The 16,032-nt window shown below is 42.2% G+C and overlaps 1 protein-coding gene across 8 annotated transcripts in view; it reads right to left on the reverse strand.

The window, feature by feature from the left end:
- Window positions 1-770: 770 nt before the first annotated feature.
- Window positions 771-16,032, reverse strand: part of FARS2 (phenylalanyl-tRNA synthetase 2, mitochondrial) — a 371,125-nt gene continuing 355,863 nt past the window's right edge. For 6 of the 8 annotated variants that reach the window (XM_073332127.2, XM_073332132.2, XM_073332126.2 and 3 more), the window contains one exon: window positions 771-3,101. In XM_073332127.2, the coding sequence (XP_073188228.1) occupies window positions 2,963-3,101 (139 nt within the window). In that variant the 3' untranslated portion in view covers window positions 771-2,962. Of the gene's footprint in view, window positions 3,102-5,089; window positions 5,292-16,032 lie in introns of all 8 variants that reach the window. The other 2 variants (XR_012157340.2, XR_012157339.2) reach the window with 2 other exon arrangements.

The raw sequence follows: 16,032 nt of genomic DNA on the forward strand, positions 1-16,032 counted from the left end.
TCTACAGTCATGCTTACCTCCACCAGAAGACGTGTCCATAGTCTTGGGCAGCTTCCAAGAAAGCTCTGTCCTTTCCCACCTTTCCACATAAACCCTGAAGGTTGACGGTTTCAGAGATCCTGTAGAATGTGGCTGCCAAGAGAGACTGTGGTCTCAGAGAGATGCAGACTCTTAGATAATTTGGGCCAATGCCACAGAGAGCCTCAAAGAGAACAAATGAGACCTTCAATATGGCCTATACATGGTTAACGTAGTGGGTGGATATATTCTTGGTAACTGACACTGCTGAAGAGTTTGAATGCTGCAGACCGCTCCACAGTTGGCTTGCTCACTCCCAAGTATAATGGGAGGCAATAATGCAGCCTAGAGGTCATGAAGGCAGGGATCACTGTAGCAAGACATCCTTCAGCAAAGCAGGTTAAAGCTTTTTAGCCAGTCACAGATGGAAGAAGTCATTTTTAGAAGCTACATGACACGGAATGAGGTTCTTAGCATTAAGAACTTTGTTTTCCCATTGGAAGGTTCTCTGAGTTTCTCTCATCCCTCATGAAATGTTACTGCAGTATTTTACAATAAGGGTCAAAAACACTACAGCTTTTACAAGATACTTTTTTATTACGGAACAAAATTCAAGACAGTGGTATCAGACATTTTTTAAACGAAGAAACCAGATCAATAGTGAAGTGAAAACTGCTTATTACTGGCAGTGCCACCTCTGTAAAAGCATTTTCAAGAACTCACCTATCTTCCCACCTTTTTTCCACCAAGAGATTAGATGCTCCAAGAACTCTCTCTTCCCCCCATTTCCCGGCTGCTAAGTACAGACAGTTTGCAATCTGGATCATGCCAAGTACCATACATGTTAATGGTTAAGGAGCAGGCTGATTCAAATAACATCCGGGTACCCTTGTTAAACCATTCAATTCACATCTCTGGCTGTGAGACCCAAGGTTCACTGCCCAATTTTCTCCCTACTACCTTTCTGAAACTTCTCCGCCACACATATTGATGGAGCAATCAAATGGGAAAACCAAACTTGCCCTAAGAAATTGTGTGCCATGGGGGAGAGAGAGGGGCAGAGTAAAGGGGTTTGGGAAGCAGTAGATGGAGGTTTCCATATTGAATGGTAGAGAGAATCTTGCAATGTGCCCCAGCCAGGGCCATAATAAGAGAGGAGATGTCATCTTTCCCCAAGAGGCTCTAGGTACTACCTCAGTGCTCTCTCACAGCAGGAAGCAGCCTATACTCCCCTACTTGTGCAATGTGATTGGTGAACATCACAGCACCCTTTCATCATGTAAGGATTGGAGTCCCCAGGTGGCAGCATTGCCTGAACTTGGCTGTGCCAAGGAATAATCACTGCTCTGGTGAAATTTTTGAAAAAGCCCTTTCACTGAAGTAGTCCCTAATGAGAATTCTAAAAGGGGCAGAGATTAAAAATGGGCAGGAATCGAATGAAATGTAATACAATTAAGGACACCTGCTCTTTAAAAAGATTTTTGTTTAAAGATCACCAAGTAGGTTCTTCTGTTGTGTAAATGACTCCTACTCTGTTTGCCTTGTAGAAAAAAAATCTAGCATATTGTCTTTATAATCAAATTATTTAGATAGTGCAACAGTGATTTAGATTAGAATTTGTTTATACCGCTAAGTCTGTTGAATAACGAAATTACAATGATCTCTCCATTCATTTCCCATCTGTGCTAATTGCTGGGTTCTTCTGGTTGAGTATGTTTACTGCACAGTAGTCTCGTGATGGGGTATAAAGCAATGTTGGATGGTTCTTAGTGCATTGCTTTTACTGCCCCCTTCCCTGAAGGAGGCAACATTCCTTGCAGAGCCAACAAATTTGTATGTTACCTGGAAGACCATATTAAATATCATTACAGGCAAGAACAAGCGCTCGCACGACAGTCTCTGCCTCTGAGTGCTTCATCAAGTATTTATCAGACCATTTAAAAATTTCAACAAGCCTCCAGTGTCATTCCACTGCCAAAATTTGCTTATTATAACCTGTCATGAAAGAAGTAAGCATCCAATAAAGTGACTGAACTAGAAAGGGGTCCGTCAAAGATCAGCTTTCTCCCTCAAAGGTCACAGCTTTCAGTGGATGACTTCTGTTAGGAAGCACAACATTATGGGAGTTCAAGTACCTGCATATTTCTGCTTTTCAGGGCCTTTTAATAATGAGTACTTCCCTCTTCCACCTCCAAGTGATATCAATCTTTGGCTGATGATGTGGGTGATGGAAATTTTTGCCATAGTACACACGCTAGGAACACTAATTTGAAGCAGGCACTGTGTATGTGAAACACATGCAGCTAGACATGTTAAGAGGATACGCTCTCTTTGGTTTGGTCTGAGTACAGCTGGGCCCACACCAATGGCCACATCCAAACACCCAGCACTCTGAGAAAGTTCTGATTTCCATCCAGAGCCACATTTCACATCTATCCCTTCCTTTATAATAGGCCAAACCAAAATCCAAGCACAATCAACTTGGGTCAGGATCCAAACTTTGCAGGTATATTTCATGAAAGTTTTTCTTGACGCAGAATGTGCCCTTTTTATAAGAAGGGGGAGAAAAGAAAGAGTGAACAGTTTTTCTATGTGTTTTGCTTTACTCATTATGTGGATGGAAAACCCTGTCAACATAGAAATAATGCCAAGTGTTTACACTATAATGGAACCCAGGGACCAATTAACAACACAGAAAACCACCAGGCAGAGTATTTCTTAATGTAACAGGAGGGAAATCTTACAATATTGCTCCCCCCTGCCCTTTCTTAAAATAAAGGACAAATGCTTTGCCAACAATTTCTCAACGGTAATCTTTATGATCTGAAAGTTCTACCACTGCCCATTTATGAAAAGGCTTCCAAACTTTATGCTTCGCCACAAAATCCCTTTCTTTCTTTACAAAAAAACATCCACAGTAATTGTGACTGTCAAAGCAGGGATTTTAGAATCTACCCTCCACTCCCAGTTCTTGTACTACCAATTCCTCTATGGCTCGATGAAGGTGGTGCACCTCGACCTGAGTCAGAGTCCTCTCCAAGTGCCGGTAAGTGATACGATAGCAATGGCTGACCTTCTTTGTCCTGGAAAACAAACAAAAAGAGGACTAATACACATGCATATACAAACACACACACCACAGCACACTTCCCCATCTGCACACTTCCCCATTAGTTGTTGTCTTGCCATCTTATTTTATTTTTATTGCTTAAATTATCAATGTAATGGCAAAATACACAATGCAGACATTTTCACCTACTGCCATTCCGCCATGTTGAAAAAGTATTTTGGAGAAACTAAGGAAGTGTTATTTACTCCTTCTCATAACACAAGAACTAGGGATTACCAAATGCAATTAATAGGCAGCAGGTTTAAAACAAACAAAAGGAAGTATTTCTTCACACAACTCACAGTCAACCTGTAGAACTCCTTGCCAGAGGATGTCGTGAAGGCCAAGACAAGAAGAGGGTTCAAAATAGAACTAGATAAGTTAATGGAGGATAGGTCCATCAATGGCTATTAGCTAGAATGGACAGGGATGGTGTCCCTAGCCTCTGTTTGCCAGAAACTGGGAATGAGCAATAGGAGATGGATCACTTGATGATTACCTGCTCTGTTCATTTCCTCTGGGACATCTGACATTGGGCAGTGTTAGAAGACAGAATACCGGGCTAGATGGACATTTGGTTTGACCCAGTATGGCCGTTCTTATGTCACTATGTACTTGACTGCTGAATAAAATATGTGTCAGCTTGACACATGCCCTGTGTATGTCACTGTGCTGACATTCCAATGGAAAGTGAAGACAAAAGAACACAACAGTGGAAAGATTAACACTGACACCTAGGAAAACAAGGGGTTTCGCTCACTTTATCTCAGTCTAATGTGTCTTGCAGTTTCAGAAGCAGGAGAACAACTGGCAATCTTACAGTGCTAGCAAGTAACACTGTTAGTCAGGGTGAGATGTTCAACAAATCTCTAATCCATGTTGCTTCAGCTCAGTTGTAGCAACCACTACTAGCTCCAGCTAGAAGGGGTGTTAGTGCTTTTCCAAACACAAAGAGCAAAACATGTATTTTTCAGTCCAGATTATTATTTTTATTTCAGATCATAGGAAAACAAAGAAAGAACAAATGTAAAGTCTCCACATGAGACAGTAGGACAGAGAAAGAAATGTGCCTAGCAAACCCTTACGTTCTGTATCTCAAATGAAAAATAAAATGGCAGCTGCTTCACAGCTACTTTTGTAAAGACTCCCTTGTATTTGAAGGTGCAGTACATAGAAAACAGAATGACATCTCCTTTCATTTATGTAGCTACCTACACCACAGTAAGCAGCAGTAGCGCATAGTGTCCTGAGATCGTGGAGCACAGAACATACTTCCACAGCAGTGTACCATGTGTGCTTTGGTAGTTGGGCATATCACCAGCAATCCAGAGAGACCAAACAGAAGTTTATGATTACACTGTTGGAAAGGAATTGCAACAATGGAACTGACAGTATTATTATACGTATCAACTAACACCTTAAATTAAACTCAAAGATATCAGAAAGTAGAAGAGGAAGGCACTTGAGCTTCCCCCAGTTTCAAAAGTTCTGACAGTTGTGAGGAGGGGAAGAAAAGGAAAAAGAGGGGAGAGAGAGATGGGTGGAGGGCATGACAGAAATCAGAAATATACTGTATGACAGAGGTTTACAAACTGTGGGGCATGTCGGAGGTTATCGGGGGAGGGGTGTGAGGACCTGACAGGGCTGTGCTGAAGGGCCAGGGTCAAGAGAGGTCTCTGTCCAGCAGGGGAAGTGGACAGGCGTTTCTGCTATCTTGCATTTTGCAGCTTCAATAATAACTGTATGTAATGTGTTTTTCAGACCCTTGGCAGAAAGGCTCTTTAAAAATGATGTAATTCTGGCCCTGATCCTGAGGCCTGGAAAGTGTATCACATTAGAAAATGTGTAACCATGTTTTAGCTAATATGATGTGATCACAACTTTGCTCTTAGCGTGGAAAAGGGCAAGTGTTTAGAAGCATAACTGGTCGTAGTTAACCTCAGGTTTAAAACCTCCCCCCACCTTATTTTGGATTCCATGTCCTTATGCTGTCTCCTCTCACCATTCAGGCTCCTCTCCCAATGCAGATGAGCAGTTCCTTCATGACACAGAGATATGAAAAAGCTTTTTGTGGGTGTCACAGAAGAAGCGTGTCTTCAGGAGGGATTTAAATGAGGAGAGGATAGTGGCCGTGCAGAGCAGCTCAGGCATGGTGCTTTGTTAGCTAGAATTGAAGCTGGGAATTAGTGTGAGAGAAATAGGAGAGGGGCTGAATTGTAGAGGAATCACAGTTACTGTGGTTGATTTAAAAAACATTAAGATCAAACAACGATTCATGCTCAAATAAATTGGTTAGTCTCTAAGGTGCCACAAGTACTCCTTTTCTTCAAACAAAGAAGTAACTATTAAGATGTGACTGGTATCACACTGATAATTTTGCTTGTATGTTACACGTCTTTCCCCATCTTTTTAGCTGGGATTATTGGGAGATTGTTACTAACTAGGAGTAGAACGATTTTTCAAAAATGTTTGTTCAATCGGAGATGCACAATAAACTTCAGAAAGCTGAGCCTCCTGCCTAATTAAGTCCACCCTGAATGCAATGCTGTAGCCAGCCCCATGTTAGAGTCTGTAGATCTATATTTCAAACAACTAAAAATTTAAGCCACAGAACTGGGACAGCAGCTTCGCTAGGTAAACAAACATAGAAGATTAACACTGAGTGCAGTGGACATTATTTACCTAAACTGCACTTTCAGACAATCCCATACGGTTTACAATCACACAGCCTTTCTCCTTTCATTAGGATTTAATTGATCTTATTGTCACACTCGACTCTGCACCAGCCTGCAGCTGTCAGGTAACGAATCACAATAAATACAGGGAAGCACTGCTCAAAGTAGCAAGAAGACAGTGATGTATTCTGATGCCACAAGAGAAAAACATGGATGCACTCAATGAATAACACTGAAGTGAAACAGTATCTAATATTTTTGCATGCATTTTTGGTGGGAACAGCTTTGCCTCATGGACTATGGCTTTTCGGGAATTGGAGTTCCCCAGTGTTACAGTCACAAGTTAGTTTCACTGCATGCAACCAACCTGCAGGTATATTTTACTCACACACACAAATATACACAGAGAGAGAGAGAGAGAGAGAGAGAGAGTGTAAGGGACCTGATTCTTCCCTTACTGACTCAGGAATAACCTTATTTAAGTCAATGTGAAACCAGTGTGAGATCAGAATCTGGGCAAAGGACTATCAAAACCTAGAATAAAAAAAGCATCTAAGGCAATCAATGCCAGCATTCGTTCCCCTAATGTGGAGTCCCTGCCACAGATGTCCACTGAAGGATGTTTTAAGTACAAGGTAGAGAACTGTATCTGACCCAATAAACCACCAACAGCAAACATCTGCAAGAACAGCAGCTGGATAATCTGACCCAGCTGTTAGACAAAAATACAACACAGAGCAACCCAAAAAGACTGCGGAAAGAACGAATGCCTGGGACTGGACAAAGTACTGTTTATCAACATGCAACACTGCAACAAGAAAAACCTCTCAGAAGTTTGAGATGGATGGGAGATAAAAGTACAACAGTGAGCAGGGAAAAAAGCGTTTAACAACTATATTCTACTTTCTTTTCACAGGTTTCAGAGTAACAGCCGTGTTAGTCTGTATTCGCAAAAAGAAAAGGAGTACTTGTGGCACCTTAGAGACTAACCAATTTATTTGAGCATAAGCTTTCGTGAGCTACAGCTCACTTCATCGGATGCATACTGTGGAAACTGCAGAAGACATTATATACACAGAGACCATGAAACAATACCTCCTCCCACCCCACTCTCCTGCTGTTACTAGCCCATCCAAAGTGACCACTCTCTTTACAATGTGTATGATAATCAAGGTGGGCCATTTCCAGCACAAATCCAGGTTTTCTCACCCCCCCCGCAAAAAAAACCCCACACACACACACAAACTCACTCTCCTGCTGGTAATAGCTTATCCAAAGTGACCACTCTCTTTACAATGTGTATGATAATCAAGGTGGGCCATTTCCAGCACGAGAAAACCTGGATTTGTGCTGGAAATGGCCCACCTTGATTATCATACACATCGTAAAGAGAGGTTTCAGAGGAACAGCCGTGTTAGTCTGTATTCGCAAAAAGAAAAGGAGGACTTGTGGCACCTTAGAGACTAACCAATTTATTTGAGCATGAGCTTTCGTGAGCTACAGCTCACTTCATCAGATGTTTACCGTGGAAACTGCAGCAGACTTTATATACACACAGAAATCATGAAACAATACCTCCTCCCACCCCACTGTCCTGCTGGTAATAGCTTATCTAAAGTGATCAACAGGTGGGCCATTTCCAGCACAAATCCAGGTTTTCTCACCCTCCACCCCCCCACACAAATTCACTCTCCTGCTGGTGCTAGCCCATCCAAAGTGACAACTCTTTACATAATCAAGTCGGGCTATTTCCTGCATAGATCAAGGTTTTCTCACATCCCCCCCACCCCCATACACACACAAACTCACTCTCCTGCTGGTAATAGCTCATCTAAACTGACCATTCTCCAGGTTTAAATCCAAGTTAAACCAGAACATCTGGGGGGGGGGGTAGGAAAAAACAAGAGGAAACAGGCTACCTTGCATAATGACTTAGCCACTCCCAGTCTCTATTTAAGCCTAAATTAATAGTATCCAATTTGCAAATGAATTCCAATTCAGCAGTTTCTCGCTGGAGTCTGGATTTGAAGTTTTTTTGTTTTAAGATAGCGACCTTCATGTCTGTGATTGCGTGACCAGAGAGATTGAAGTGTTCTCCGACTGGTTTATGAATGTTATAATTCTTGACATCTGATTTGTGTCCATTTATTCTTTTACGTAGAGACTGTCCAGTTTGACCAATGTACATGGCAGAGGGGCATTGCTGGCACATGATGGCATAGATCACATTGGTGGATGTGCAGGTGAACGAGCCTCTGATAGTGTGGCTGATGTTATTAGGCCCTGTGATGGTGTCCCCTGAATAGATATGTGGGCACAATTGGCAACGGGCTTTGTTGCAAGGATAAGTTCCTGGGTTAGTGGTTCTGTTGTGTGGTATGTGGTTGTTGGTGAGTATTTGCTTCAGGTTGCGGGGCTGTCTGTAGGCAAGGACTGGCCTGTCTCCCAAGACTTGTGAGAGTGTTGGGTCATCCTTTAGGATAGGTTGTAGATCCTTAATAATGCGTTGGAGGGGTTTTAGTTGGGGGCTGAAGGTGACGGCTAGTGGCGTTCTGTTATTTTCTTTGTTAGGCCTGTCCTGTAGTAGGTAACTTCTGGGAACTCTTCTGGCTCTATCAATCTGTTTCTTTACTTCTGTAGGTGGGTATTGTAGTTGTAAGAAAGCTTGACAGAGATCTTGTAGGTGTTTGTCTCTGTCTGAGGGGTTGGAGCAAATGCGGTTGTATCGCAGAGCTTGGCTGTAGACGATGGATCGTGTGGTGTGGTCAGGGTGAAAGCTGGAGGCATGCAGGTAGGAATAGCGGTCAGTAGGTTTACGGTATAGGGTGGTGTTTATGTGGCCATTGTTTATTAGCACTGTAGTGTCCAGGAAGTGGATCTCTTGTGTGGACTGGACCAGGCTGAGGTTGGTGGTGGGATGGAAATTGTTGAAATCATGGTGGAATTCCTCAAGGGCTTCTTTTCCATGGGTCCAGATGATGAAGATGTCATCAATATAGCGCAAGTAGAGTAGGGGCTTTAGGGGACGAGAGCTGAGGAAGCGTTGTTCTAAATCAGCCATAAAAATGTTGGCATACTGTGGGGCCATGCGGGTACCCATAGCAGTGCCGCTGATCTGAAGGTATACATTGTCCCCAAATGTGAAATAGTTATGGGTAAGGACAAAGTCACAAAGTTCAGCCACCAGGTTAGCCGTGACATTATCGGGGATAGTGTTCTTGACGGCTTGTAGTCCATCTTTGTGTGGAATGTTGGTGTAGAGGGCTTCTACATCCATAGTAGCCAGGATGGTGTTATCAGGAAGATCACCGATGGATTGAAGTTTCCTCAGGAAGTCAGTGGTGTCTCGAAGGTAGCTGGGAGTGCTGGTAGCGTAGGGCCTGAGGAGGGAGTCTACATAGCCAGACAATCCTGCTGTCAGGGTGCCAATGCCTGAGATGATGGGGCGCCCAGGATTTCCAGGTTTATGGATCTTGGGTAGTAGATAGAATATCCCAGGTCGGGGTTCCAGGGGTGTGTCTGTGCGGATTTGATCTTGTGCTTTTTCAGGAAGTTTCTTGAGCAAATGCTGTAGTTGCTTTTGGTAACTCTCAGTGGGATCATAGGGTAATGGCTTGTAGAAACTCGTGTTGGAGAGCTGCCGAGCAGCCTCTTGTTCATATTCCGACCTATTCATGATGACAACAGCACCTCCTTTGTCAGCCTTTTTGATTATGATGTCAGAGTTGTTTCTGAGGCTGTGGATGGCATTGCGTTCCGCATGGCTGAGGTTATGGGGCAAGTGATGCTGCTTTTCCACAATTTCAGCCCGTGCACGTCGGCGGAAGCACTCTATGTAGAAGTCCAGTCTGCTGTTTCGACCTTCAGGAGGAGTCCATCTAGAATCCCTCTTTCTGTAGTGTTGGCAGGGAGACCTCTGTGGATTAGTATGTTGTTCAGAGGTATTTTGGAAATATTCCTTGAGACGGAGACGTCGAAAATAGGATTCTAGGTCACCACAGAACTGTATCATGTTCGTGGGGGTGGAGGGGCAGAAGGAGAGTCCCCGAGATAGAACAGCTGCTTCTGCTGGGCTGAGAGTATAGTTGGATAGGTTAACAATATTGCTAGGTGGGGTGAGGGAACCATTGCTGTGGCCCCTTGTAGCATGTAGTAGTTTAGAAAGTTTAGTGTCTTTTTTCTTTTGTAGAGAAGCAAAGTGTGCGTTGTAAAGAGAGTGGTCACTTTGGATGGGCTATTACCAGCAGGAGAGTGAGTTTGTGTGGGGGGGGGGCGGAGGGTGCTTAGTACCTCTCAGGACCAGAGCTCACCAAGAGCTCAGCTTGAAAGTATTACTCAGCCTAGCCAAAGTTTCTTTCCCCCCTCACTCTACTCACTTCTTTTAGGGCCGGAGTGTAAATAAAAAATCCCAAAGATACAGTAGGAAACGTTACAGACAACAGATAATTGTTCCTTCCACTCAGCTTCATGCTTTCAAATCACATACACCACAACCGTAGTACACATAACTGGTGTATGTTGTATTATAAAATTTACAATTGACAAATAGTGCTCTTTGCTAGGAACAACATCATGGAAAATGGCAAAAGCCTTGTGTAATATACCATGCTGTCAACAGCAAATAATTCAATTACCATAGTCATATGGATGCGGAATACAGCAACCAGTAATTCACTGAATAAAAGGCCTTATCCAAAGATGCGCTCTCATCAGTCCTTTCATATATAGATAGCCCATGTCACATTGTGTCCTACAGTGTATTTTGAAAAGTGGCCACATTTTCGTTTATTTGAAGTGAACTTGATGCTGGTGAAAGACCCTGGACTGAGAGCTCTAGAAAATAAAGTTCTTTATTAAATCCATAGACCGTACCACATGGGGAATGGGCTTGGAAGCTGCTATTGCACTGTCCTTCCAACTGCCTACCAGCCTTGGTAGTCCTGTCTCCAAGGGTGTTTGTTCCACAGCAGCTTGGTTGAGACTGCCAAATGAAGCTGATGCTTGTGGTTGTAATATTTTTTTAGTGAGGCAGATACTTATCTTCGAGGATAGAGGTTCTCAAACTGGGCGGTGGGTCCCCTTTAGGGGAGACACGGAATGTATTCTGGGTGTGTGTGAGAAGCTTTAGGGGAAAAAAGAATTATTGCACACATTTTACCCACTGCAGTGGATAAGTAGCAAAGCTGATTCCTCCAGACAAACAGGTCCTCAGATGGTACTGTACATTTTGATGGCTTTCTATTAAGCTTGCATAGCATTATACAAAGTTGTTACCATCTGTACATTACTCTGTTTGCTATAAAATGGTGCGGACATTTAATTGTGAGTGACAACTGCAGTTTTGATTTTGCTCTTATTACAATGGATTGTTGACTCTGTTTGAATCAATGCCTTACTGTTTTTAATATTTAGTAAGTGTTGCATGTTGATTTTTTTTATTGGTATATGTACTTGTGTGGCAGAGGTAAGTTTGAGAACCACTGTACCAGGAACTAGATTGAGATTATTAACAATTCATTTCACAGCCTTTAGTCAGATAATGACTTTTTCCTCACTACTAACCTGGGCTAGATTTGAACTGGTGATCCAGAGATGAGTGTTCTGTACCTCATTACCAATCTCTGAGCCTCATAATCTCTCAGTTTAATTTTCTTCTAAATCAAGATCTTAATATAGAGCTAAATTTCAAATACTGTGTCCTAAATCAATAGGCAGGTTATTAAGAGACAGAAAGAAAATATGTTATGGGTTCCAACAGCAAAACACATTTATGCCTAATGTTGTGTCTAGTTAAGCTAATGGGAACTAACCAAAAATTCTGACAGGTTTCAGAGCAAATACTCACATACTCAAATACAGAAGCAAATATTCACCAACATGTACACACCACACAACAAAAACACTAACCCAAGAACCAATCTCAGCAACAAACCCTGTTGGCAACTCTGTCTGCATATCTATTCAAGGGACACCATCATAGGACCTAACCATATCAGCTACACCATCAGGGGCTCGTTCACCTGCACATCTACCAATGTGATATATGCCATCACGTGCCAGCAATGCCCCTCTGCCATGTACATTGGCCAAACTGGACAGTCTCTACGCAAAAGAATAAATGGACACAAATCAGACATCAAAAATTATAACATTAAAAAACCAGTAGGAGAACATGTCAATCTCTCTGGTCACTCGATTACAGACCTAAAAGTCACAATATTACAACAAAAAAACTTCAAAAACAGACTCCAACGAGAAAGTGCAGAACTGGAATTAATTTTCAAACTGGACACCATCAAATTAGGCCTGAATAAAGACTGGGAGTGGATGGATCACTACAAAAAGTAATTTCCATCTGCTGATACTCACACCTTCTTGTCAACTGTTTGAAATGGGCTACCTTGATTGCATTGGCCTCATTAGCACTACAAAAGTGATTTTCCCTCTCTTGGTATTCACCCCTTCTTGTCAATTGTTGAGAATAGGCCACTTCCATCTTAACTGAATTGGCTCGTTAGCACTGACCCCCACACTTGGTAGGACACTCCCATCTTTTCATGTACTGTGTATTTATACCTGCCTACTGTATTTGCCACTCCATGCATCTGATAAAGTGGGTTTTAGCCTACGAACGCTTATGCCCAAATAAATTTGTTAGTCTTTAAGGTGCCGCATGGACGCCTCGCTGTTTTTGCAAAAATTCTGAAACTTTTTAGCTCCTCAATCATTAATAAACAAAACTTCTATACAGTCATAAAGATGGGTCTGAACTACAGTCTAGTATGGGAACACAATGAAGTTGAGGAAGTTTTGATCTAGACTTTCCATACAGCTGTAGCATTTAAAGAGTTAGATGCTGAAACAAGAGACAGAGAGGTTCTTGCATTATAATAAAAAAGCCACTTTACTAGAACACCATCTGTATGCCCTAGAGGAGAAAGACACTCAGTTGCCAGAATGATTCATTGAAAGTCTGGTAGAGCAATACAACCATCTGGTGTCCACAACCATCAATGTTTTGACCTTCTTTCCCCATCTCTATAGATCATCATGGTTTACGGAAACTGTCAGATGAAACAGGAAGCCAGACAGCTACATCATCATGGTGAAAAATCCATTCCATAATACACAAACAAAAGCCAAAGGAATTCTTGTAAATATATAGCAAGCTGTGCAAGAAGCTAAAAGAACCTTCTTTCTCCTTGGTGTAATGATGACCACCTGACCTATACTGTGTAGAACACTAACTTATCAACCCTGATGCCTCAGCCCATCCTCAGATCCAAGCACCTCGCTCTGTAAAGAGCTCTCATCCTTCTTTGCTGAAAAATTAACTGAATTCCTATAATCCCCATGATGGCCTTGCATGAATGAATTAGATCTGATGCAAAAAAAGGAACCATGCACTATGGAGTTTCATAGACTCATAGAACTGTAGGGTTGGAAAGGACCTCAAGAGGTCTCCTAGTCCATCTCCCCAGACTGAGGCAGGATTAGATAATCTAGCCCCTCACTGACAGGTGTCTGCTCCCTCACACCAAAGGAAAATATGAAACTCGGAGGGATGATCAAGCCACTAACTGTGACACAGACCCTTGCCAATCATGGACGGCAAAAGTCAGTGAAGAGCACTTACACTTGCTTCTGAATAAAATAACCAATCCTTCCATTGAAGGCAATCCACCAACGACCCTGAAGCAATACTCAGACCAGCTCTCAAGCAGCCAATGCTGGATTCTACAACCCACACCAGCTACCAGTCCATCTCCAATCTCCCTTTCCTAGGAAGGTGTGATGCATGGCGAGAAAGGGTTAAGCATCCTGCAGGCTAAATGACACAGAGTCAACCTGTAGAGACGTGTTAGAACAGTATATAAATGGTAATTAGGGCCATTCCATGGTAGATAGGCTAGAACTCTGAAATACAAACCTATATTGTTAGAAATTAGAGGTGATACTAATTGTATGTGCGTAGTCATATGTTAGCCATGTAAACAGACAGTTCCTTGTCTGGCACTATAGCTATTGATTCAGAGATCAAAAGGGTATATTAACATTTAAATGAACTGTAAACACAGGATATCGCTGTATTTGTCTCTCTTTGAAATGTATAGCAAATCACCTGAGAATGATGGAAACCGGGCAATTGTTTTATGTTAATCTGTGTAAATAATTACCGGGAATGCTTAGGAAATAGGTCCGCTTCAAAGTCTCCATAATAGTCTACTGTTCGCCGAAGAACTCCGACCTGTCAAGAGAAGGCCTGGAATTGTGTAAAAGACCCTTGGGTCCTGATCCTGTCATCTCAGACCTGCTTGATGCTTCATGCAGGGGAAGCTTAAGTCATAAGGCTGAGATCCCAGTCCTAAACTGGAACACCCTGAACATGAAGATTGGACTATAACCTATGAACTAATTCTGAAATAACTTTTTGCAACTACAACGCTCGCCATCTCTAATGTGAATTCAATCTCAAGAACTGTACTCATGTCTGCATGTATACTGATCCTTTAACCAATACATTCTCTCTTTTCTTTTTTCATAATTTTTAGTTTAGTTAATAAGAATCGGCTGTAAGCGTGTATTTGGGTAAGATCTGGAATATTCATTAACCTGGGAGGTAATGTGTCTGATCCTTTGGGATTGGTAGAACTTTTTTATATGATGAATCAGATTTTAAGTAATCCTCATCATATTTGACTTGGGTGTCTGGGTGGAGGCCTAAGGCTGGGTTATTTTAAGGGAACTGTGTTGTTGGCTTCCGGGTAATCAGTGAGGTATTACAGAAGCTGTTTTGGGCTGGCTTGGTAAATCTAAGTATTGGAATATCCACCAGTTTTGGGGATTGTCTGCCCCATTCTTTGCAGTTCACCTAATTGAGTGGCATCAATTGGGGACCCCGGTCACAGGTCACTGATTAAGTGGAGCTGATCAAACTCCAATAGCATTTGACTCATGCTGACACCAAAGAATCCACTGCATCTGGATTTACACTCGGATGTTGCTGGGATGGCCCAATTGGACTAACTTCAGGTCACTCTGAACTGGGCTGAGTAAGAGCATCACTACAAAACTCCAATATGAAGCACCTCCTGAGGGGGAGGGAAGAAAGAAAGAAAGAAAGAAACACATTGGCACCCTGAAACCTCCAACTGCTCACCGTCCAGTTCTGGACCCAGTTCAAAATCCTTGTCAATCTATAAATACTCACAATAGGATAGAATCTCAATGCCTTAGAGTCTGTCTTTCCATCAATAATTCATACTACTGTAACCATCAGACACAACAAAGGTGAGGTAGAAGCGGCAGAGAGTTTACAGGGAACAGCACTATGTTATGGCACTCACTTTCAAAGAGATAAGGATGTGCCCAAGTCTGCTATGCTCAGAACATGATGTAAGGCCCCATCTTTCCTTCAAGCCTTTTCACCATGACAGGGATGAAGCATTACAGGCTGTGTGATAGTAAAACAGAAAGAAGGAGAAGAGAACTTTCCAACAAAAATATACACATCACAATATCCACTGGAATAACAGCACCATAGTGGCAAAGAGAGCAGTGTTCTTTGGTTAAAGTATTTGGGACCCTTAATTTTGAACTAGAACTATATAACACAAGGACTGGATGTTGGGAGAGAGGGAGAGAGAAAGGGGATGGATGGAAAGACAGATCCACCATTCAGTTGCAGACAAGACAGAATGAGAGATTGTATGTGCAGCTCACAGTTTCATTGAGCTTCACTTTTCCCTAGGGCTGGTAAAAAACTGTTTTGACTGAAAATTGGGTTTTCAACAAAATTTAATTTTTTATGTAAAGTGTCTGCATGCTAAGAGAAAAAATCGATTTTTTAAATCAAAAACCATTAACATCTGAAATCTGAAAAATATTTGTTAAAAACGGAAGTATTCTGATTTGGATACAGTGCTACAATGCCTCATGGGAGATGTGGTTCAGTTACCTCATGCTCTCATTCTCCTTTCTGGTCCAGGCCCTTTGGGTGGACTACATTTCCCATGATCCACAGCCAGTTACTTCCACAGTACACCACCTCCTCTCTCCAAGAGGGGAGACTGTGGTGCATCATGGCAAATGTAGTCCATGGCAGGAAGCCCAGTCTATAGAGTAGAATAAGAGCATGAACTACAACTCCCATGAGGCACACTGGCAGTGTCCTGAATTCAAACACTTTGGGTTTTAGCCAAAACTTTTCTTTTTCAAATTTTCACAGAA

This window comes from Lepidochelys kempii, chromosome 2, assembly GCF_965140285.1.
Source record: "Lepidochelys kempii isolate rLepKem1 chromosome 2, rLepKem1.hap1, whole genome shotgun sequence".
Lineage (NCBI taxonomy): Eukaryota > Metazoa > Chordata > Testudines > Cheloniidae > Lepidochelys > Lepidochelys kempii.